Below are 23,855 nucleotides of genomic sequence, written 5' to 3'. Positions count from 1 at the left end.
AAGAGAAAATTTTGTAGAAGTGATATGGCTTTCCTAGAGATTGAACTCAGGATTAACAGCAAACACTTTTACTCACAGAAACTAATTTCTGATATTCATTTGTTGTTCTGATAAAATTCTATGAACAAATGTTTGGTCCTCAGAATTAACTCATTCTACATGCAATTAAAAAAAAAGAGGATAACAATACGTCATTTTCATTTGCAAATAAGATTTATTGTTCAATTTCTCCTATTTTCCATTATATATTTCAATGGAAACAAGTTTACTACCCCCAAAACAATATTTTAATGATTTAATGTTTCAATTAATCTGATCTGAGCACCAATGAGACAGCTCTGTTATTATTGTCTGTGTTGTGTAAAGCTTTGACCTTATTGGGATCACCATGTGAAGATGGACAAAAGTAGACCCCATAAAGTTGTCTTCTATTCTATACACTTGTGACTGGCCTAAATCACACACACACACACACACACACACACACACACACACACACACACTCACTCACACACACACACACCAAGAAAAATTATAAAGTAAATCTCACTATTACTACATTATGTGGTATCACTGGATAATTCCTTTAGATGTTGTTGTGCCAAATGGATAACAGATGAGGACATGAAGATACATGGGACTACAAATATATGTATATATTACATCAAATTATATTGTAAAAAATACAGTTGATTACTGATTAACTTCAAATATATCTTTTTCAGATTCATGAAAAGGTTTCTTTCAATACATACATGAAACATTTAATGTTTCTTATATTCTGTATTAAGTATTTTACCATTAACATATTTAAAATATTTTGTCAAAACAATAATATTTGGGAGCATATCATCTACCCTTTAATCCCAGGGTCATGGGTTTGAGCCTCACAATAGGTGCCATTTGTAGCTGGAGAGTATCTCTCTGGGTCTCACCTAACCCCTACAGTCCTGCAGCTCACTTATAAAATAATCACTCAGATGCTTATAAACTGTATGGTCATGGCAGGCTTCTTGTTATCCATTTCTTATATATTAAATTTACCCATTTTGATTTATCTGTAAGTCACCACATGTTCCATGGCTTCACCTGTTGCCTTTACATGCTGTTCCCTGGATGGCAGGCGGGCATCTCTCTCTCAGCCTTCCTCTTCCCAGAATTTTCCTCTCTCTTTGTCCCATCTATAATTGCTACCTGGATACTGGCCAACCAGTACTTTATTTATTAACCAATCTGAGCAATACATTCAGAGCATAAAGAACATTTCACAGCACTACTTAGACTTGAACTCAGGAGACTGACATACAAGAATCACAAATTCTAATGTGTTCATGACAAAATACTGACATTCAAGGCAGGCTGGATAACAAACATTTCAAGGGAATTTGTGAAAAATTATAAAAAATAAAACCAGGAACAAAAATCTGCCACCCTTTCCCAGACACCCTTACTTGAAAAGTATTATCACATAATGTGTGACATTTGAAGAAAAATGGAACACTTTGGTGATAGCCATCCTATTCTATACATTGCAGCAGGTACTTCTCACTAACTGGAGGCAAAAAATGAACAAACGCCATAGAAGGAATATAAGGTACACAAAATAAACTTCATTAATTGGATTTATCACACATATCCCACACCTCAATATCTACCTCAAATGTGGCAAAATAGAAGATGCAATGTGGTCTTCATATCAGTCTTTAGTGAATTTGGTTAATAATTTACTTACTTCAAGGCTACAATTAAAAGGACTTGAAATATTTTTTCCTTGAAACTGAAAACAACTGTTATGTCTAAAGTCTTAATCAAAATGATATAATACAGCTTTATAATATTAACAGGGATAGAGACATGGCAAAGCCTCTAATACAAGTTCATTCCCTGGACCAAGGTCTGGTGGTCCAGGTGACTTCCAGTAATTACTGCTACAAAAAGCTCCAAGTGTGTTACCTTCTTGGAAACCATAATGCACCTACACATACACACACAAAGACACACAGACATTGCATAATTAAAATGAAAACAAATCTTTAAGCTAATATTTAATCATGAATGTTTTACTATGTAATTCCTGTCACAAGAGTGTTCATGCATCTAAAAAGTTACAGAGATTTTCTCCATCATAAATTGGTTCATGTAACAAAAAGAAAGCATTGAAGTCAGAGAAATAAATCCTTTTCAGTCTATGATATCATTTTGGAATATTTAGGAAATGCTTCCCTGCTAGATGAAATATGTCACTGGGGGTTGGCCTGAGAATTTACATCTGAACAGCATTTCTAATTTACACTTTCTTCTTATGTTGCAGGTAAAGGATGTGAATTCTTAGCCTCCCACTTTAGCTGCCATGTCTGATACTTGTTTCCATTCCACGTTCACAGGGTTCATGTATTGCTCTGGAACCAAGAGCCCAATTAAACTCTTTTTTTAGTTCATTTAGACATGATGTTTTATCAAAGCAGCAGACAAGGCAATATTACACATCTATGAACTGGATTTTGTATCTGGATTCATTACCTCATGTAATTAAAGAGATGCATGAAATCAAAGAGGGTTACCTTATCATTTGAATTCATAAGGCTTTTGTCCATTTAATTGTCCAGGTGGAAACAAAATAAAGGACATAGTAATTCTTGATATCATAAATCTTGAACAGATTATTGACATGTGTCAATTTTTGTCTCCAGAATAAATAACCTTTTTAGATGATTTTCCAAAGGTCTTATTAATAAAGACAAACCCAGAGCCAGGTATTTGGGTGAATGCTGAAAGATCAGAGAAACAAAAAAAAGCCACATTCAACATCACATTGCCAACTTCTCAGCTGATCTTGTTTCCTCTAAATGGAAGCCTCTGAGTCCTTACTCAAATGGATCTCAACTGAACTGCTGCTCAAAAGCCTATAAGCTTAAAAACATTCTAGTTCCAGGTGTTTGTGCCTTATATGCTATTCTGCTTTTTGACAGAGATTAACCTATTTAAAACAAGTATTTCCTTTTTAAAAGTATATTCAATAAACTTTTTATTATATCATATCCACATTCTTTCTTTTTTCTTTTTTTGAGTAGATTCAAAAATCTCCCTTTTATCTTATGATTTCTATATCTTCATTTTTTTCTTTTCAGGGTAGGTTCAACAATCTACCCTTTTCTCTATCCTTTTTTTTCTTTTTCTTTTCCTTTTTTTAAAACCAAGAACCCTGTATCTAATCTCCATTTTTTAACTTTTTGTTTTGACAATTAATGGATCAACATCTTGTAACCAACCATCACAGAAAATGGCCATACCCATAAGTCTTTAAATGACCAAAAAACCACCCACCCCACCTCTTGGGAATGTGAGTGTTGTATTCTTTTTTTTTAAAAAAAAATATATTTTTATTTTAATGTGCATTTGTGTTTTTGCCATGGGTGTCAGGGTCCCTTGAAACTGGAGTTACAGACAGGTATGAGCTGCCATGTGTGTGCTAGAAATTGAATTCGGGTCCTCTGGAAGAAGAGTCAGCACTCTTACCCTCTGAGCCATCTCTCAAGCCCTGGGTATTGTATTCTTAAAAATACTTCCTTCTGTCTAGTGGTGAAGATATCTTTACAGATTTCTGAAATTAAAATATTTGGGTTAATTGTCAAGTCCTGTAACATTTTTCCAGTCTCTGCATTATGGGAATTCAAGTAGTATGTGAAGCTGAATCATCTCAGTTAGCCATCTCAAAATTGTATTGAGAAGTTTGTAGCCCAAAGCATATCATTAAATGTGTTAATCCACTTATTGGCTTTATTATATTCCATTTGTAATCATCATTGTGGGATTCTGTCATCCTTTGAAGATTTCAAAGTTGCTTTTAGGCATGGTCATGGATCCCTGCAGATTTTTTTTTTTTTTTTTTGCCTCCTCTGTGGTTTGGAGCAATCATAGTCTGATAAATGTCTGTCTCTCAGAACCACAAATGTTTTTCCTTAGAACAGAATATCTTCACAGCAATTTCTTCTCTCAACTTGCCTCACCAAATTTCTCCAAACTGACCTTTGTTAATGCTTTCTTGTAACAAGATGGTCGTGGCAATTGTTCTCTGAACAAGCAGCAGTAAACACTTTGTCTCCAGTAGCACTTTTGCCATCACCACCAACATGATAAGCAGCTGGCAACTTGAAGCAGAAGCCACCACCTCCATGGTCCCACCAGTACCATTTGTAGCCTGGCCCAGCCACAGCTTCTCCACAAGACTCACTGGCTGGCCTTGAACTTGAGATCTTCCTGCTTCTGCCTCTGTCAGCAAATCCTACCAGCATGCACAACCACAACCAGTCCCATGCACCTCAGGCTTTCGATGGGGCCTACAAGGCCACAGGAAAGTAGCTTTTACTTGAGTTTGTACATGATAAGTTGGGCACAAGATATAGACAATTTTCAGAATGTCTTAATAAAAAACAAACCCCGCACCAGTATTTGGAGTAAACACTGAAAGATGAGAGAAACAGAACAAGCCACAACCAACCTCAAACCTTATGTTGACTAAAGATCATACCAATTCATATATATTTAAATTCATTTTACTATGAGATCTTTCAGATCTCCTAAGTCTATTGTTATATTCAAAGGCATTAAGAGACCAATTACACACTAAACATTATACAGTTATAAGGTTACCATGTATTGTGACTAGGCTTTAAGACATTAATAATATTCATAGGATTTCTTTCCAGTATGTGTTCTTTTATGTACTTGAAGAGTATGTTCTGTTGTACAAAGGTTTTGACACATTGATTACATTCATAGGGTTTTTGTCCAGTATGAGTTCTTTTATGTACTTTGAAGATTGTGTTGATGTGCAAAGGCTTTGCCACACTAACTATATTCATAAGGTTTCTCTCCGTATGTGTTCTTTTATGTACTTGAAGATAACTGTGTTGTGCAAAGGCTTTACCACACTGAATACATTAATATGGTTTCTCTCCAGCACGTGTTCTTTTATGTCTTTGAAGAGCATTGAGACATGCCAAGAATTTACCACATTCATTTTATTCATAGGGTTTCTTGCCAGTGTGTGTTCTTTTATGCCTTTGAAGATTACTGTGAAATGCAAAGGCTCTAAAACACTTATTACATTCATAGGGCTTTTCTCCAGTATGTGTTTTTTTATGCTTTTGAAGATGACTGTGTTGTGAAAAGGCTTTACCACATTCATTACATTCATAGGGTTTCTCTCCAGTATGTGTACGTTTATGCAATTGAAGACCACCCGGTTGTGCAAAGGCTTTACCACATTGATTGCATTTATAGGGTTTCTCTCCAGTATGTGTTCTTTTATGAACATGAAGAACACTGTGATAACCAAAGGCTTTACCACATTCATTGCATTCATAGGGTTTCTCTCCAGTATGTGTTCTTTTATGCAATTGAAGAGCACCATATTGTGCAAAGGTTTTACCACATGTATTACATTCAAAAGGTTTCTCTCCAGTATGTGTTCTTTTATGTACTTGAAGATGACTGTGATAGTCAAAAGCTTTACCACAGTGATTACATTCATAGGGTTTCTCTCCAGTATGTGTTCTTTTATGTAATCGAAGAGCACCATGATAAGCAAAGACTTTACAACACTGATTACATTCATAGAGTGTCTTTTCAGTATGTGTTCTTTTATAGATTTGAAGTATACTGTGATGAGAATAGGCTTTCCCACACTGATTACCTTCATAGGGTTTCTCTCCAATATGTGGCCTTTTATGCCTTTGATGCTGACTATCATATGCAGAGTCTTTACCATATTGGGTATATACAGAAAGTTTCTCTTCAGTTTGGCTTCTTTCATGCCTAAGAGAATAATTGGCACATTTAAAATTTTACCATAGTCAATATGCTGTTGACTCTTTTCATCTTTAAGAATTAATTTTATAATTTGTTTCCACAATAAAGAGGAATCTGATCTTAAGGTTTTATCACTGTGTTTACACTAATGTGGTATTTACACAGTCCTAGAACTCAAGACTTTTCTGTAGCATGAGTACATTGATATATAACAAGGAAGCTAGAAAACTGATATTGTGTACTTGAATTAATTTTAACAATTATTTTCACGTGGGGACTGCTACTTATTTTCTAAATGCTCTGAGAGAGAGGTATGTTATGTGTTTCCATATCCCCATGCTCATATGGCTTGTATACATAGTGATATATGATATACATAGTAAAGGAAGAATATTAAATATAAAATTTCCATATTGAATTCAATTTCACTTTCTGTCCTCATAGACTTGTGGTATAGGGATTAATTTTTTCCCATGACAATTTCCCCTGACTCTTGACACTAACTACCCCTTTAACTAAACAGCACAGTCACAATAATTATAAGAGAAATACTTGTTTTAGTATGGATCCTTTGCTTACTAGAATGTTTTTGAGATATACATATCACCTCTTCACTGTATATAACTTTTGTAATATGAGTAGGATGAAATAAATGGATTGGCAGTAATATAGCATCTCCCTTATGGTTCTATGATTCAAATGGTCACATGTCTTGGGGCATTGTTTCCCTGTTCTGTAATAAAAGAATTCCTTGCAAATGCAATTCATCTACCTACAATTGAGGTTTATGGTGTGTCAAAATTTAATGATCATCAACATACTTTAAGTGTTACTTATTTACACTGATGCTTTTATTTAAAACTTCCAGGTCAGGCCCAGCGGTGGTAGCACACACCTTTAATCCCAACACTTGGGAGGCAGAGGCAGGGAGATCTCTGTGAGTTTGAAGCTAGCCTTGTCGACAAAGTGAGTTCTAGGAAAGGTGCAAAGCTACACAGAGAGACCCTGTCTCGAAAAGCAAAACAAACAAACAAAACAAAACCAAAACAAACAAACAAACAAAAAAACAAAACAAAACAAAATAAAAACCTTCCAGGACACATTACAATTTCTTCAGAGGAACATTTGTATCAGATTGCACATAAAAATTACCTTTCATGTCTTCTAGAGCTTTGACAAAGTTCTTCAATATTATGGTCCTTCCAACTGTACCCTAAAATATAACACCAGAACAGGTATAACATACCATTGAAAACTGTGCAAAATTTAAGTCACCATCTTCAATGAACATTAGAACCATGACTGATTTATTTACCTCTATCTTTTTTTCAATCAAATTACAGAAGAGCATCAATAACAAAGGAACAGTTGTACCTTTATTTTAAATCATGAAGGAAATTTCAGTCTTGCCTATAATAGCGAGGTTTCTGTAGGTCTCCAGCATTACATCTTTGTAGATATTCTTCTGGGAAGGATCCAGCAAAGTCCACTCTTCCCAAGTGAAACCAACATGGACATCCTCATAGGTCACCACATTCTAAAATATCCCATACATGTGCAAAACAGAAAGTGTGACACTGACAACATTGTAAATGTATACTTATTTGACTGTATACTTATATAATTCTGGTGCTTCCCACACTTATTGCATGACATAAACATTATAATGTAGTCATCGTGTCACTTTAGAAGTACAGTGAATAGGAGGGTCACCTCTTTCATATCTGTACCCTTTGAATGGGCTATCATCTTGCAAGAGAAATGTTTAATAACAAACATAGTAAAACAAGGAAACAGATCAACAGTACAGAATACACATGAGAAAATTTGTATGAACAATTACTAGTTAAAAAAGAAAAATAAGATGGAAAAGCTGGGTGTATTGGCTCACATCTTTAACCTCAGCATTCAGAATGCAAAGGCTGGTGACTCTGAATTGAATGCCAGGCTAGTGTATGCAATCAGGTCCAGGAGAACATATTAAAACCCTGTCTTCCATGCTGAAATCTAACAAACAAAAAAGATAGAACTCATAGGTTTTTAATAAAGTTCCTACAAAGTGTTATGCATTCACTCTAGTTCTGTATTCATCTACCAGTAATGTGAATTGCAACAATTTAAACTGCAACATCAATCAGATTTTACTAAAAGGCACGACATGTTGTAACAGTTATAAATGGACAGATAAAAACATTAGCTATTTCAATGTTGATCAAAAATAATCAACACAGGGCAGAAGAGATGACACAGTAGTAAAGAGCTATTGCTTGTCTTCCATATATGTGAGCTCAATTGACAGTACTTACATGCAGGATCACATCTATCCATTATTCAAAGTTCAGGGTTCATGAGACCATATTTTAAAAACTGAGGTGACCAGGTACCCATGTGGTGGATATCCATTCCTACTGGAAATTATTCAAACTCATTTAAAAATTCAAAGAAAAACAAAAAACAAAACAGAAAGGAATCAGGTCATGTACCTGCATTCCAATGACTCAGAAGGCTCATGCAGTATTAATGTCATGAATACATGCCATCCTGAGAAAGACAGTGATACCCTCTGCCAAATTTTAAAATTCAAAATGCGGTTGAAGCTCAGTACAACAGCCTATCCTTGACAGGTACATACCAGGCCCATCATCCAATAATGTAAAAATAAAAATGCCAGAAATGTTGGTCCACCTTTAATCCCAGGACTTGAAAACCAGAGATAGGGGAATGTCTGAGTTAGTGGTCAGCCTAATGTACAGAGGTCCTTTCAGGAAGCCAAGGCTACATAGACAAACCTTGTCTTCAAAAACAAACAAAAAAAATTAAAAGAGCAAGCTACCAAACTGCAGTTGCACTGAATAGCAAGTACGTCTAAATTTTCTTATGTGATTTAGAGTCTATAATGGCAGTGAAAGCATGACAACGTGAGGAAGCTGGCTGATTTGATTCAATCACAACACAGTAGATGCAAACAATAGGAAATTTGTTGAGAATATAGTGGCAAATATCACACCCCTAGTGAGCAATTTCATCCAGAAAACCTCCCCTTATTAAAGGTTTCACAAGCAATAGAAAGAAAGGGACCAAGAAGAACCACATGTTAAAATACATCATAGTATCTAGATTTTTTCATTCAGTCAACTATATTCTGACCCAAGTCATTATAGGGTCATGGTCATCCATATAGAAAATGCATTTAGTCATTTCAATAATCCTCATAGTCTGTAATAGCTCCTACACTGTTAAAATGTCCAAAGTTTCTTCCCACACTCAATACACTTTCTTGACAGTCACATCTTGTAAAAAAAAAAAAAAAAAAAACAAGTTCCATCTCTGGCACAGAATACCATTCACATTCCAAAACATAGAAATGGAGACACAAGGAAGACTGGACCAAGGCAAGACTGAAGCACAGCAGGAAAAATATCAAATCATGTAATCTGTCTCAGACGTAAGGTGCTCCATTTTCAAAGGGCTTAGATGGCTCTGTCCTTGAAACTTGTCATACATCTCTTTGTTTACTTCAACTAACTATATGCAGCGACATCTCCATGGAAGATGTCTCATAGCTTAGGTATATCACCATCTTGTGGTCACAAAAGGGAACCTAGGCTGTTCTAAAATATTATTCTAAGGTGTGTTATATTTGTTAATGCCATGGAACATTTGTTTTAATGATGTGAAGATTTGCTGCATTCTTTTATGTTGCATTTATTTAACTCTGTGAAGGTGTGATACTTCTATAGCCTGTCTAAAAAAATTCATTAGTCTAATAAATAGCTTAATGGCCAATAGCTTTGCAGGGAAGGATAGGCAGGACCAGCAGGCTCAAAGAATAAATAAGAGGAGAGATCTGGGAGGAAAAAAAGAAAGAAGGAGAAAGAAAAGCAGGACACCAAGGGACAGCCACCAAGCTACACAGCAAACCACAAAATAAGAAATAAAGAAAGGTATATGGAATAGAGGAAAACAAAAGCCCAGAAGCAAAAGGTAGATGGAATAATTTAAGTTAAAAAAAAAGTCTAGAGACAAATCCAGCTAAGGCTTATCTTTATAAGAAAGGATAAGCTTCCATGTGTATAATTTTTGAGAACCCAGTAGCAGGCCCCCTAAAGAGTAAAAAATTAAAGAAAGGAAGGAATGAAGGAAGAAAAAAGAAAGAAAGAAAGAAAGAAAGAAAGAAAGAAAGAAAGAAAGAAAGAAAGAAAGAAAGAAAGAAAAAGAATTAACATCAGGCTTCGATCCTCACAGCTTCATGCAATGAACTCTCACAGTCTCCTTACTAGGTTTCTGCCTCTGCCAAACATAGATGCCTGCAACAATGCTGAACTATAAGCATAGACTAAGAATTCATGACCTTAAGTTTTGATTCTTTCTTATTTCCGGGACCAACACACTATGGGTGATCCTGCAAAGTTTGATTTCTAAATTGGGATGACCACTAACATGCATTGACCACAGGTAAACTGGATTTTTTTTATGGAGATGCTTCCTGGGACTAGGATTCATTTTGCTTACTCCTTCCACAAATTGAAGTTTTAATAGGATGGAGTACTTTGCTACACTTACATTCTATAGCAAAAGTCTTCTCTATAATAGTGATAAACTCTTTGAAATTCCCTGCCTGTTTCAGCACTTGACTGCCATCTGATACTACCTTTTCATTTTCATTTATTTCTGTCCCACTTGTTTTATTTTCATTCTGGACCTGAATGAGTCATCACTAATAGCCATCCAACAGATTCAATATTCCATGTAAGCAATTAGCCCATTATCTTTTAATTCTTCTTTGCTAAATATCCAGGGCATAAGCAGAATAAGAAAGATTTTGGAGCCAAAATATCATATAAATGATGTTTAGCTTAATTTTTTTATGGAGTCTATCTACTTACTGCTGAAATCCTATGATCTCAATCTCCACTTTCTGCTCTTAATCTTAATATTCCCATCTTCCTGGTCCTAACAGAACAGCCAATTGAGTACCATATACAACTTTCTATGGTTTTACCACATACAGTTTTGATGTTATCCACATTATTTCAAATGACAACATTCCCATGATCTGCCTAGCAATGAAATCACTTTTGTTGTTCCTTTTTTTTGTTCTAAATTTCTTTTATCCTGCTGTAATTAAATCCTCTAAACAAAAACATCTCTAGCAATGAATGTGTTTATTTTACTAATTGTGTCAGATCACACTGCATCATTTTAGGAGCTTAAGACAGAAACTCAAGATAACAATTGAAAAAAAAAAAAAAACAATGGGCAAAGATTGTTTCTTGGCTTTCTCTCTGGCCTAGTCACTGTCTCGTGCTTAAATAGCTCCCTTTTCTAGCCCAGGACACTTTCTTTAGTGATATTGTGAACCTACATGGTTGAGTATTTCCATTTTAGTAATCAATCAACGCAATCTCTCACAGACATAACAATTTCTGTCTATAACAAATTAAGTCACTGTGAACATAGTTGAGCAAGTGTCTTTGAGGTATAAGGGAGGGACACCTTTTAAGTATATGCCCAAGAGTGGTATAGCTGGGTGTTGAGGTAGATTGATTCCAAATTACCTTAGATTGCCTTTTGATTTCCACAGTGGCTGTGCAGGTTTGCACTTGGAACCACAGTGAATCCCCTTGTTCCAGTTGCTTGCCAGCATTAACTGTCACTTGTGTTAATGATCTTAACCATTCTGACAGGCATAAGATGAAATCTCAAAATAATTTTGATAAGCATTTCTTTGATGGTTAAAGATGCTGAACATTTCTTCAAGTGTTTCTCAGGTATTTTAGATTTCTCTATTGAGAATTCTCTTTAGAGGTGTACCCCATGATAATTGGATTGCTCAGTTTGTTATTTCTTGAGTTCTTTATTATATTGAGTAAGGAAACCTAGAAGCACATAGAAAAACATGGTATATACTCACTCATACGTGGGTATTAGTAGTTAAGTAAAGTACAATCACAGTGAATTACAGTAGAATGCATAGATGCAGAGAGGCTAAGTAATAAGAACGGCTCTAGGAAAGATGCATAGATCTTCCTGAGAAGAAGAAATAGAACAGATTTGGTGGGTGCATTGGAGGCAAGTGGGGATGGTAACAGGAGGGGGCAGATGCATAAGAAAGGGATAAGGGGAAAGACAGGGAGAGTTGACTAAAATAGGGGAGCTTTCAGCAGGGGATGTGGAATCAGTTCTGTGCAAACTTCCTGGAAAATATTAGGGTGACCTCAGTGAGGACTCCTTATAATAAATAATATAGAAGGTTAAAAAAAACCTTTAGACCAAAGCTGTAGAGCCTGCATGGCACTGGATTAGGTTCTCTGCATAAGTGAGGGTGTTGTGCAGCTTTATCTGTTTAAGGGGCTGCAGGGAGTTGAATCAGGGCCTATCCCTGGTGCATGAGCTGGGGTTTTGGAGCTTTCTACCTATGGAGGATACCTTGCAAACCCTTGATAAATTGGGAAGAGACTTGGAACTGCCTCAACTGAATGTACCAAGCTTTAGTTACACCAGGGAGTGGTGGCGCACTCCTTTAATCCCAGCACTCGGGAGGCAGAACCAGGCGGATCACTGTGAGTTTGAGGCCAGCCTGGGCTACCAAGTGAGCTCCAGGAAAGGTGCAAAGCTACGCAGAGAAACCCTGTCTCGAAAAAGAAAAAAAAAAGGTTTAGTTACTTCTCATGGGAGGCCTTACATTTTTGGAGGAGGGAATGGGGGGTCAGAAGGGGAAAAGGCTAGGAATAACCAAGAACAACAGGATTCTAATAAAAATTAAACCACAAAACCTCACTGGCTGGCACTAACCCTCTGCACTACAGTTCTGTTCTTTGCCAATAATAGAACATGGATAGGGCTATAGGAGCTGTTCCATGAAAGTTGGAGAGATTTGCTTGAATCTTTCTGATGTTTTAACTTTGTAGAAAGTACTTCTGATTATTAAGAGGATCTCATTCTCTTATAATAAAAAAAAAAAGGAGAATTGTTAGGATCAGTTGGACAGCATTTTGTTTCCTGTGACTGATGATTGGTGGTAACCCCGCATCAGAGTGTGAAAATGAAATCTTTTCTAAACCAAATGCAAGATAACAGATTTCTACAGATTCAGTGTATACCTACAGCAACTTGTCTTACCCAACTTGCTTTATAAGTCACAAGCACTTCTGAAAGCACATTGTCACAATTTTTTGTATATGTTTGTGCATGAGAGAGAATGTCTTCCATATGTATACAGGTGACATACAAAATAAGAGGGTATCTGATCCCTTCAATCTGGAATAGTAGACTTAGGAGCCTCCCAACTTGAGTGTAGGTATCTGAACTCAGGTCAGCACCAAGAAGAATATGTGTTGAGCCACCTGCCAATATATAACACTTTTTATCCAATAAACCAGAAGTCTTTTACAGATAAACAACAACAAGAAAAACAAAACCTAAATAAATAAAGAAGTAACTTAATGATCCTTGGGAACATGATGCATCAAAATTAAGATGTTGCTTATGGTAAATCTGAAGCACAAAATGAACACAATCCAATAACAATGCCCAACAATTTATAGAAGGAAAGCTGATTACAAAGCTATATTCACAATAGAAACTTTCAGAATGATCACTTGAGTTATGAAAAATAGTAGAAATATTAATATAATATGAATTCTATACTAAAACAATACTACAACAATCAAGAATGTGATACAATATTTGTAAAATAATAAAGAGAATAGAGAGAAAAAGCCAAGAAGAAAGGAAGGAAAATATAGTCCACTATTAATCAAAAGACCAAAGGAAACTTAACCAAGAAAAGTGTGGCCTTGACCAATGTTACCCAGCTACTGATGATTCTATGTGTATAGAAATTAAATAAGCACAGACTTTACAGCTACTACAAAATTTAATCAAAGTGATGCTCGAGCAATTGTTTCTGACTCTCAAGCCACTGATATTTCTTGTAAAGACAGAGTCCCATGCTCTAGAGATCTTGCTTCTAAAGGGGGTGATCTCTTGCTGCCTCCTTGTGGTTTCAGGTAAACCCAGCCCCAGAGATGCTCAACTCTAAAACAACATGGAAGAATAATTTCAAATCTGCTTTCTGTTACATGAATTATGACACAAGATGTGGATTCTACCCTATCTACTTGACCAACACCATGCACACCAGAGAAACCTCTGCAGCTCAGAAACACTTCTTATCCCTTGGAACTAAACTTTACTAAATCACACCATTGCAGCTGGTGGTAGCAGAAAGTTAGAAGCATCCTAATCACTTATTGCTGAAAAACAATCCACACCATCATCTTTCAATCATTTTCTAAACCATTGGTAATAATTATAAGACAAACCTGAAAGTGGAATGCAATATTCAGAACTTCTAGAAGCCAGACCTTCAGTTTTCCAATCTGTCTTCCCACTGCACACCAAAAGCACTGGCAATGTGTGTACACTAGACAGTGATATTACAAGCATCATAGCCTCCCATGCCAGGACTGCAGTTTCCCCTACCCATGAAATCCATTCACACTGGGGCTCAAAGTACAAGGATCACTGTCCAGGTCAGCACATGGACCAACAGAACCACAGTCTGGCTGATGGTCCATCCAAATACCAAAAATAATAACAGCTCAACACACCTTCTCTGAATACTCTATACTCACCATGGCATAGCTTGTGTACTTCCTTACAACTCATTATAGGAGAAGCAAAGGATAATCTAGGAAAGAATCTGCAAATCACCTGCCACTCTTACTACTGATTGCAAAGCATTTTTAAAGTCCCTCATTGACTAGGGCCATACAGGTAGGCCTCAGAATATTAACAGCTCACCTACTGGGTGAACAGAGATCAAGTGACTCAGAGAGCACAGTTCTTACAGCTCTGTTCTTCCAGCCCACAGAAAGGGACCTAGTCTAGAGAGTTTCTCTATTTTTAGACATTCTTTTACTCACTTAGAGCATATCCTGTTCCTCATGCAAAGCATAGGTTCCTTTGTGTGCACAATCCATTAAACACTCAATGTGCAGTGCAACCAACCCATTGCCTCATAGCTGGGAATTGTGTAGTCAAACAAAGGTCACATTTACACAGTAACTGTTGTTTGGAAACTGAGGCCAAAGGGGAAAAAACAGTCGATGAATTAGAAAACAATGAGTGGTCATGTTATGGCTGTGAGGCAGGAAAGAGAATGTGGACATGAGACAGTTATGATCTCCAAAAATTATTTTGAAAAGTTGAAACAGACTTTATGGCCATTTGCTCCATAGTCTACGGATTTGTATTAGACCACATGGAAGATTTCTCAAATCTTTTATCTCTGGGTCTACATCTAAAAGCTGAAGACAGTCCTGTTAGCCATGGCCACAACATTATACCCACATATATGTTGATTGAACTACTGTAACAACAGCAATTTTTTAAGATAACATTTGTCTCTTATCCATATTTGTTATTGTCCTTGACTGTGGACCCCAAGAAATAGTGAAATAGAACATTTATGGAACATCTAAATTTGATTACCTAATTCCACATTGCTATTCTCAAGTACTGTTGAAGCAAGAAATCTGTCAACCCCCATCCCGCCTCTCCCTTTCTGTACTGTGACTCCTACAGTTTCAAAGTTGGCCAATGAACTCAATTCTTGCACAGGTCCCTCTTCATTTATAAGTCTCAACTAAAAGCCAGCGAGATTGGAGGTCACTCATTAACTGGTATATTTTCCCTTCTTTCAGAATAGTAAAGGTCAAGAATGGTAGGAGTTGCAGGACAATTTTCCCAGGACTGGACAGCAGAGGCAGGATTAGGTGTTCAAATAAATTCTTACTTACATAGAATGTGGCAAGCCTAAACTAAAGGAGACATTGCTCTACACAGAAATTTGTAATCAACATCACTTGATTACCTAGAAACATTGGAGAACAGAAACAGAGATAAGAGCAATGATGCATTTAAAGAAAGTGTTAAAATGATACCGATAAGTAATTATTAAAATGATAAATTAATGTATTTGTAAGATAAACAAGCTTAGCTGTATTAATTTTAAAAAGGATAGGCCCTCCCCTAGTAGAGGGAATGTCATTTATATGAGAGTGATTGATCTTGCCCATATGAATACATTGGCTGCTGAGATCTATAACTTGACACATAGAGTTACAGTCAATGGCCTGTTCAAAAACATCTGAGCTGACATAACTGTGTCAAGAAGGATCAAACATATCTGCATAGGAATGTTGCCTAATTGCAAATTCAACATTCAATGGCTCAAGATGATCTTTCCAAACTTTACACCACACAATCTGGTGTGTGATTATTCATGTGACATGAATTAAAACATGCTGGAAAATTATAAAAATAACTCCTTCTACTACTGTCAGGTCCTTTTTCATAACAGTGACCCCAGTAGCTGATTACCTCCCCTGCTTCCCCCTGCAGTGTACACAATTCCTTGTATTTAATTGGAGTCTGAAGCAATGCTCACATGAGAAACTTATTCCTGTGATTGCATTGGATTATCAACTACGTGACTCAAATGGATCATTGTAAAACTCTGTGGTGGCACAATCATTTAAGAATTTGAAGGTGTAGTATAGAAGACAGCAAAATCATTAGCCCAGAGAGCAGCAGAATAGTAGCAAGGCCACCAGAGTGAGAATAAGAGAGCTTGTCTCAGAATCAGTTTTCTAACAGGATGGAAATAACAGCTGTCCTAGAATTAATATTCCTTCGCATGGAGAAACCACTTCACATGCTTAGGATATTATTAAAGAAAAATAATTTTAATTATAGTATGCATCCATATCCAGCAAATGCTCAAGAATACAGGCTAGACACATTTTACATTGAACACGTGCTGCCATCCTTGTGTCTTTTAGCTTCCTGCTCCAGGTTGCACTTTGAACAATTTAAATAGAGACAGGTAACTCGTAGGTCTAGCCATTTAGGCTGATGGGTTAGTTACACAGCTAAAATAGTCCCAGAATTTTTTTAATATACCAGTGACCCGAAAGAGCAGGTCATTCTTTAGTGACAGGTTCCTGAGATTAAGCTGGCAGGGGATGAAAATGATAGAAAAAGTAGAAGGTAGAATAGATAAAATCTGGGTTAGGGAGGTCTTGTCTAAGCTATATTTCATGCCATGGAAGCTTCTTAAGAGGAATAGCATGTTGCATACTACCTCCAGGGGGAAATGGAAGGGAATGGTAATATCTATAAGGTCAGCAGAAACTTTCATACAATGTCACAAACTCAGGAGGACGCAAATCAAACAATGCTGCAAAAGGGACCACAGAGCCTCTCAAGAACATTCCAGAGTAAGCCCTCCGGTGGTCTTGGGCCTGATAGATAATCATAGCTCCAAGTGAGATCTGAGGTACTCCACCACAAAGGTCCTGGTTCCAGACCACTACCAGCCCTCCAAAATATATTCCTGATTTTAGGGTAGCAGCTCTGTTTCTTTGTCAGAATATCAAGCCCTTAGTGAAAGCTCCCAAGGCCTAGCCCCCAGGCTGTTACTAGCTGTCCCAACAAAGTTCCTCCTCCTTGCCTGAGGGCCTACATGAAAGATTTGCTTGATCAGGCCAGTCCTTAACACAAAAGTGTTTTTGTTTTCAAATAATTGTCAGGAGGTGTCATATTGCCCATCTGGCAAAACTAGGCTTTTCTCAAGAAGAAACCTGGAACTTTATAGTAAATCAGACCTTATAGTTGGATGTGACCCTGTAATGCCTCAATAAGCAGCTTGTTAGAATCTCATACTTTTATATAGCATTGGGCCTAGTGGCTGGTTGTATACCAGAGGTGGCTCCTTTGTGTTGATTTTGGAATCAAATGTCTGGGCAATCCTGATGAACAAATGTGTATCCTACTGTCCTAATCTCTAAGAGGCCTAGCTAAAATATACTTATCTTTGGGGTGTTTAACAGGCAGACCTCCCTCTGCTAAATTTTATTTTGGAGAATTACTATCTCTTGAGCATTAGTAAATCTTTCAAATCACCAATTCTAATCATCAGCATCACACCTTAGTAGTGGAATGCTACCCAATGCGTGATATGCCTTTTACAACTCCTCACAAAATTAACCATAAATGGACTTTACATGTAAATATTAAAAGCAAAATACTGAACATCTATGGTGTACTAGAAGGTACTCTCCAAGTCTGGCAATCTGCTTTCCATGTGTGGACCAAAAGCTTGTTAAAGTTCAAAGATGTTCTTTTGTTTATTTGTTTTTTAGTTTTTTTTTTTTTTTTTTGAGACAAAATTTCAAGCTAGAAACCAGCTCCTATGCCTTATTTCTCCTTTTTAATCCTACATGGAATTATAGAGTATAAACAATATCTTTTCCAAGTGAGTGCTGCTGGCAGCCATGTCAATTCACCCTCAGACCATGTCTGTCTCCTCCTTCTCTCTAACTGCTGCAGACTCCACACAGCTTTGAGGCCTGAACCCCCTCCCCAAGCAGGTCTCCAGGAAAATATACAATTGAGTGCTTGTTATCTATTGTTGCAGCTCTTGAAGGCAGATGAAAATGATGATTTGGAAATGCACAGGGATTTTAGTGTGTCTTATGCTTTTTTTGATTAAGCATTTTAACACTAACATGGTTGAAACATGTTGACAAAACAGCACTCATTGGGGGTACATCATCTGCTCTTGCACTTGTACTCAGGAGGCTGACACATAAGGGTCATGAGTTCAAATGTATTCCTGAATAATTATGGATATCCCTGCCAGGCTGAATAAAAAAACAACATCTCAAGGGAATATGTGAAATTATGAAAACCAAAACCAGGAACAAACTCTCAAACACATAGCAGTTTGGAGCTATTATTAATAAAGCTGATATGATCATAGTTGAGCAATGTGGAAGGATGAAGGAGCATCTTTTGGGTATATAACCAAGAGAGGTATAACTGTGCCTCTAGACAGGTCAATTCTTAATTTTAGAAGGAACCACCATATTGATTTAAAGCTGTACAAGTTTCCACTCCCCCAGCAATAGAGGAAAGATCCCTTTCTTCCACATCCATGCCAGCATGGATGTTTCTTGTGTTACTAATCTTAGCCATTATGAAAGGTGTAAAATAAATCTCACAGTACATTATATTATCACATACTTGATGGCTAAGTGTGGAACATTCCTTTAAGTGTTTCTCATCATTTTAGATTCCTCTGTTGAGAATTCTGTGTTTAGATCTACACTTCATTTTTATTAGATTATTAGGTTTGTTCATGTCAAGTTTCCTGAGTTTTTTTTTTTTATCCTAGGTGAAACAATTGAGAACCATATAGACAAACATGATATGTACTCACTTATAAGTGGATATTACCTGATAAGTAAAGAATAATCACAGCTGGGCGGTGGTGGAACATGCCTTTAATCTCAGCACTTGGGAGGCAGAGGCAGGCAGACCTCTGTGAGTTCAAGGCTAGCCTGGTCTACAAAGTGAGCTCCAGGAAAGGCACAAAACTACACAGAGAAACCCTGTCTCAAAAAACCAAAAAAAAAAAAAATGCCAGGTGGTGGTGGCACATTCTTTTAATCCCAGCATTTAGGAGGCAAAGAGCTAGGCAGATCTTTGTGAGTTCAAGGCCAGCCTGGGCTACAGAGCAAGTTCCAGGACAGGCTCCAAAGCTACATAGAGAAACCCTGTCTCAAAAAACCAAAATAATAATAATTATAATCACAGAACAATCCAGAAACCCAGATAAGTAAAAAGGACAACTGTAGGGAGGGATCACAGATGCCCATAGAAAGAGGAAATAAAATAGATTTTGGGGGGGGTTGGGCAGTAGGAATAGGAATAATCAGAAGAGGAATGGAAGGACAGAGGGAGAGAACATATGGAGAGAAGATTGGAATAAGGAAGATATTAGGGGGCAATAGGAAAACCTAATTCACTGGAAATTTTCAGGAAGCTATGAGTGAGACTGAAGTGAGGACTCCAAGTAATTGAGAATAGAGAACGTGAACTGGCCAGCTTCTGTAGCCACACAAGTTTCCCAGTGGTGGGACTGATAACAATAGAGCCAAAAAAAATTTGAACCACACTTGTCCTGTCTGCATGATACTCTGGGGCAAATGCAGCTCAGAGCTGGTATAATGTCCAACCAATGACTGGTGTAACATGAGACACAGGCCACAAGAGGGAGCCCCATGCCCAACACTGCCTGGATGTACAAGAACTGGAAGTTGAATGTCTCAGAGAATTTTTTTTTTTTTTTGGATCTGAGGATTGAGCCCAGGGCCTTGCGCTTGTAAGGCAAGCACTTTACCACTGAGCTAAATCCCCATTAAGGTATGACCAAAAACAGTTGACTAAAAAGAAAAAGTCAATAAAATGATTTCTAAATCTATTCTACTATAATCAGAGAATGGTGCCCATTTCACCACTGGACTGCCATCTGAAACTACCTAGTGATTTTCTCTACAAAACACAAATTTTTCACTTGTTTCTTTTTCACTAGAGACCTTAATGAGTCATCAATAATAAACATGCAACAAAATCAACATTTTCTCTAAGAAAGCAGCCCATTGCTTTTAATTCTGACTTACTCAATTTCCCAGGGAATGGAGAAAGTAAGAAAGACTTGGAGCCAAAATATCATAGAAATGACCTCTGGCTATATTTTTCCTGGAGTCTATTTCCCACTGAAATGCTATGACCTTGACCTCCACTGCATTACTCTCAATTCTCCCATTTTAGCAGTCCTACAAGATTTGCCACTTAAGCTCTGTATTCAGCTTTCTATGGCTTTTGTCATCTAAACTCTTAATAGTCGTAGGTCCTATACTGTAATAAAATCACCTTTGTTGTCCCATGTTTTGTCCTAACTTGCATGTTTCTTGCTGTGATTAAATTTTCCAATCCAAAGCATCTTAAGTAATGATGGGTTTATTGGATGATATTACCATATCCTAACACATCATTGTGAGAGCTTAGGATAAAAACTCAAGCTAGCACCTGAATGCAAAAATCCATGGGGAAACTCTGTTGACTTGCTTTCTCTCTTGCTTGCCACTATGTCAGCTGGCTCTGATATCCAGCCAAGGCCCATTTGCTTATGGATATTGCCATGCTCAGTGGAAGAGCCTTCCCACATTAATAATCAATCAATGCAATCTCTCTAACACATTGTAACCAGCAATTCTGATCTGGGAACACTCTCAGTTGATGTTCCCCCACATGACTCTAAGCCACATCATGTTGACAGCAAAAGCTTATTGAGACAAAGAGACAATGATACCTCAGAAGGTTTTAGAAACTCAATACCAGTGTATTAATTAACCATATCAATCATTTAAGCAGAAAAAAATTAAATATCAAGATAACAATTTCTGGAAACACAGACATGCCTGGGAATGAAGATTTACAATATTCTTAGATCAAGAAAACTAAAAGTGTCTCTGTACACAAAGTTCACCAACAAACAGAAAACCTCAAGGTAATTATAACATGATATAATAAACTTTCATGAATATAAAAATTGATGATGGTTCATTATTTTTCAGGGAAACAATATAATTGGATGGCAATAAAACTAAAAACATAACTCCACTGAAAAAATAAAGTCACAAAGACACACCTACAAATATATATCATGGTCCTTTAAGAAGAACTACAAGGGCTGGAGAGATGGCTCAGAGGTTAAGAGCACTGACTGCTCTTCCAAAGGACCTGAGTTCAATTCCCAGTACCCACATGGTGGCTCACAACCATCTGTAATGAGATCTGGCGCCCTCTTCTGTATACATAATAAATAAATAAATCTTAAAAAAAAAAAAAAGAAGAAGAAGAACTACAAGATTATAATCTAAATCAGACTAAAAGAAATATCTGGTCATCACTCATCCTATGCATGCCAATTCACTCATTTGCTAATAATAAAAAATGAGTTGGGTGAGGAGGGTTTTTCCACCAAAATTAGAGAGATTCACTTGAAGCCTTCTGGTATTTTAACTTTATAGAAAATAATTTTGACTATTAAAAAACCTTATTCTCTTATGATAAAGAAAATGATATTTGTCAGGAGACACCAATTTGTTTCTTATGCTTAAAGACTGTATGTGAGTCTGAACCAGTGAGGAACTGAAAACTTTTCCCAACCAAATACAAGATAACAGATTTTTAAGTCAATAGTATATGACATATACATCTAAAACAACTTATTTTGCTCTAATTGTTTAGAAGTCACAAGAACTTTTAAAAACAAGATTATCCTCATTTCTATGTGCATGTTATTATGTGAAAGAAAGAATATCTTCCAAGTATGTACAGGTGACACATAAGAGAAGAGTATGTCAGATCCCCTGGATCTGTAGTAGCAGGGGCTCATGAACCTCCTAAGTTAGGTGTTAGGATGCAAACACAGACTGTTTCCAAACACATGTGCTGAGACACTGGCCAAGCCCCATAGTACATTCTATTCAATAAACTAAAAGTCTATGAGAAATTAACAACAAGAACAACAAAGTGTAAATAAATACACAAGTGTATAAATGATTTATCAGGAACATGATGCATCAATATTAAGATACTGAGTATGGTAAATTTGTAGCATGAGTTGAATACAATACAAAGAAAACTGCCAACAATTTATAACAGGATACCTGATTCTAAAGGTAAATGCAAAGTGGTAAATCTCAGAAGGCTCATAGAATTATGAAAAATTAATAGACATATTGACACAATGTGACTTCTATATTTACCACAAAGTTACAACCATCAAAAATATGTAAAAAATTTGAGAATGAATAAAGCAAAATGAAAGAAAAAGCCAAGAACAAAAGCAGAACAATAAAGCCAACTTTTAATCAAGAGACCAAAGGAAGCACTCAGAGGAAATGTGGGATCATGACAAATATTATCCAACTACCTATACTTCTATGTGTATAGAAATTAAATAAACACAAATTTCACAACTCCCACAAAATTAACTCAAAGTGACCTTTAAATGCTGTTTCTGGCTGGGCGGTGGTGGCACATGCCTTTAATCCCAGCACTGGGAGGCAGAGCCAGGTGGATCTCTGTGAGTTCAAGGCCAGCCTGGTCTACAAAGTGAGTTCCAGGAAAGGCTCAAAGCTACACAGAGAAACCCTGTCTTGAAAAAAAAAATGCTGTTTCTGACCCTGTAGCTATGGATATATCTTCAAAACAGAGACACTCCAAGCTCTAGAGCTTTCATGGCAAATAGAAAAAAATCTCATACTATGGCTTTTTGAACTCTCATGTCCCCATGAACCCAGTCCCACTGATGCCCAATCACAAAACAGTTTAGAACAATAATTTAATGTCTATTTCCTGCCACATGGATTATGACACATGATCTAGAATCTGCTCTTTCCACTTGCCTAACAACATGCAAATATATTACAGATATCACAGCCTCCCATAGCCAGGGAAGCAGAGCCTCCCCTTCTCCTCTGAATCCACACTCAGGGAGTCTCAGAAAAGAAGGGCCATTTCCCAGATCACCACAGAGACAACAAACAGAACCACAGTCTGGCTCATGGTCCTTCACAGGCACAGAAGCTCTGACAGCTCGGCAGAACTTCTCTTCTTAGTCTTGGGTCAGTGGTCCCCACACTCACCATGGCATGGATTTTGGTCTCCCTCACAGCTCCTACAGCAGAGCAAGATGAGAATCCTGGAAAGATCCAGCAAGTTTCTTCCCACTGGTACTCTTAATTGCTAAGCCTTCCTGAGGTCCCACATTAGCTAAGACCACTGAGCTCAGACTCAGGACAGAGGCAGCTCCCCTACTGGCTGATCAGAGATCAAATGACACACACAACACAGGCCTGCTCAGCTCTGCCCTTCCACCTTAGGAACAGACAGGATGCTAATCTGAAAAATCTGTATTTTCAAAATTCTTCCAGTCTCCCAGAGCACTTCCTGTTCCCCTTCTCAAGCACACACTCCTTTGTGTACAAATACACACTGATTGTCCAGTGCAGCCAAACCTTTGCTTCATATCTGGGAAGTCCTGCAGCCAAACACAGGTCACATTTAAACAGTAACTGTTGTAACTATGTAAATGTTAAAGAAAAACAGGCCATGAATTA

At 37.0% G+C, this 23,855-nt stretch overlaps 1 protein-coding gene across 1 annotated transcript; it reads right to left on the bottom strand.

Moving 5' to 3' along the window:
• Positions 1-4,971: 4,971 nt before the first annotated feature.
• LOC119086685 (zinc finger protein 431-like) lies at positions 4,972-8,452 on the bottom strand. Its single transcript, XM_037199243.1, has 4 exons — positions 8,444-8,452; positions 7,222-7,348; positions 6,968-7,024; positions 4,972-5,569 (listed from the first exon to the last, which is right to left on the bottom strand). The coding sequence occupies exons 1-4, from the start codon at positions 8,450-8,452 to the stop codon at positions 5,022-5,024; spliced, it is 741 nt and encodes a 246-aa protein (XP_037055138.1). The 3' UTR covers positions 4,972-5,021.
• Positions 8,453-23,855: the final 15,403 nt, after the last annotated feature.

Source organism: Peromyscus leucopus, chromosome X (genome assembly GCF_004664715.2).
Source record: "Peromyscus leucopus breed LL Stock chromosome X, UCI_PerLeu_2.1, whole genome shotgun sequence".
Lineage (NCBI taxonomy): Eukaryota > Metazoa > Chordata > Mammalia > Rodentia > Cricetidae > Peromyscus > Peromyscus leucopus.
This window is presented reverse-complemented; position numbering and strand designations above follow the sequence as displayed.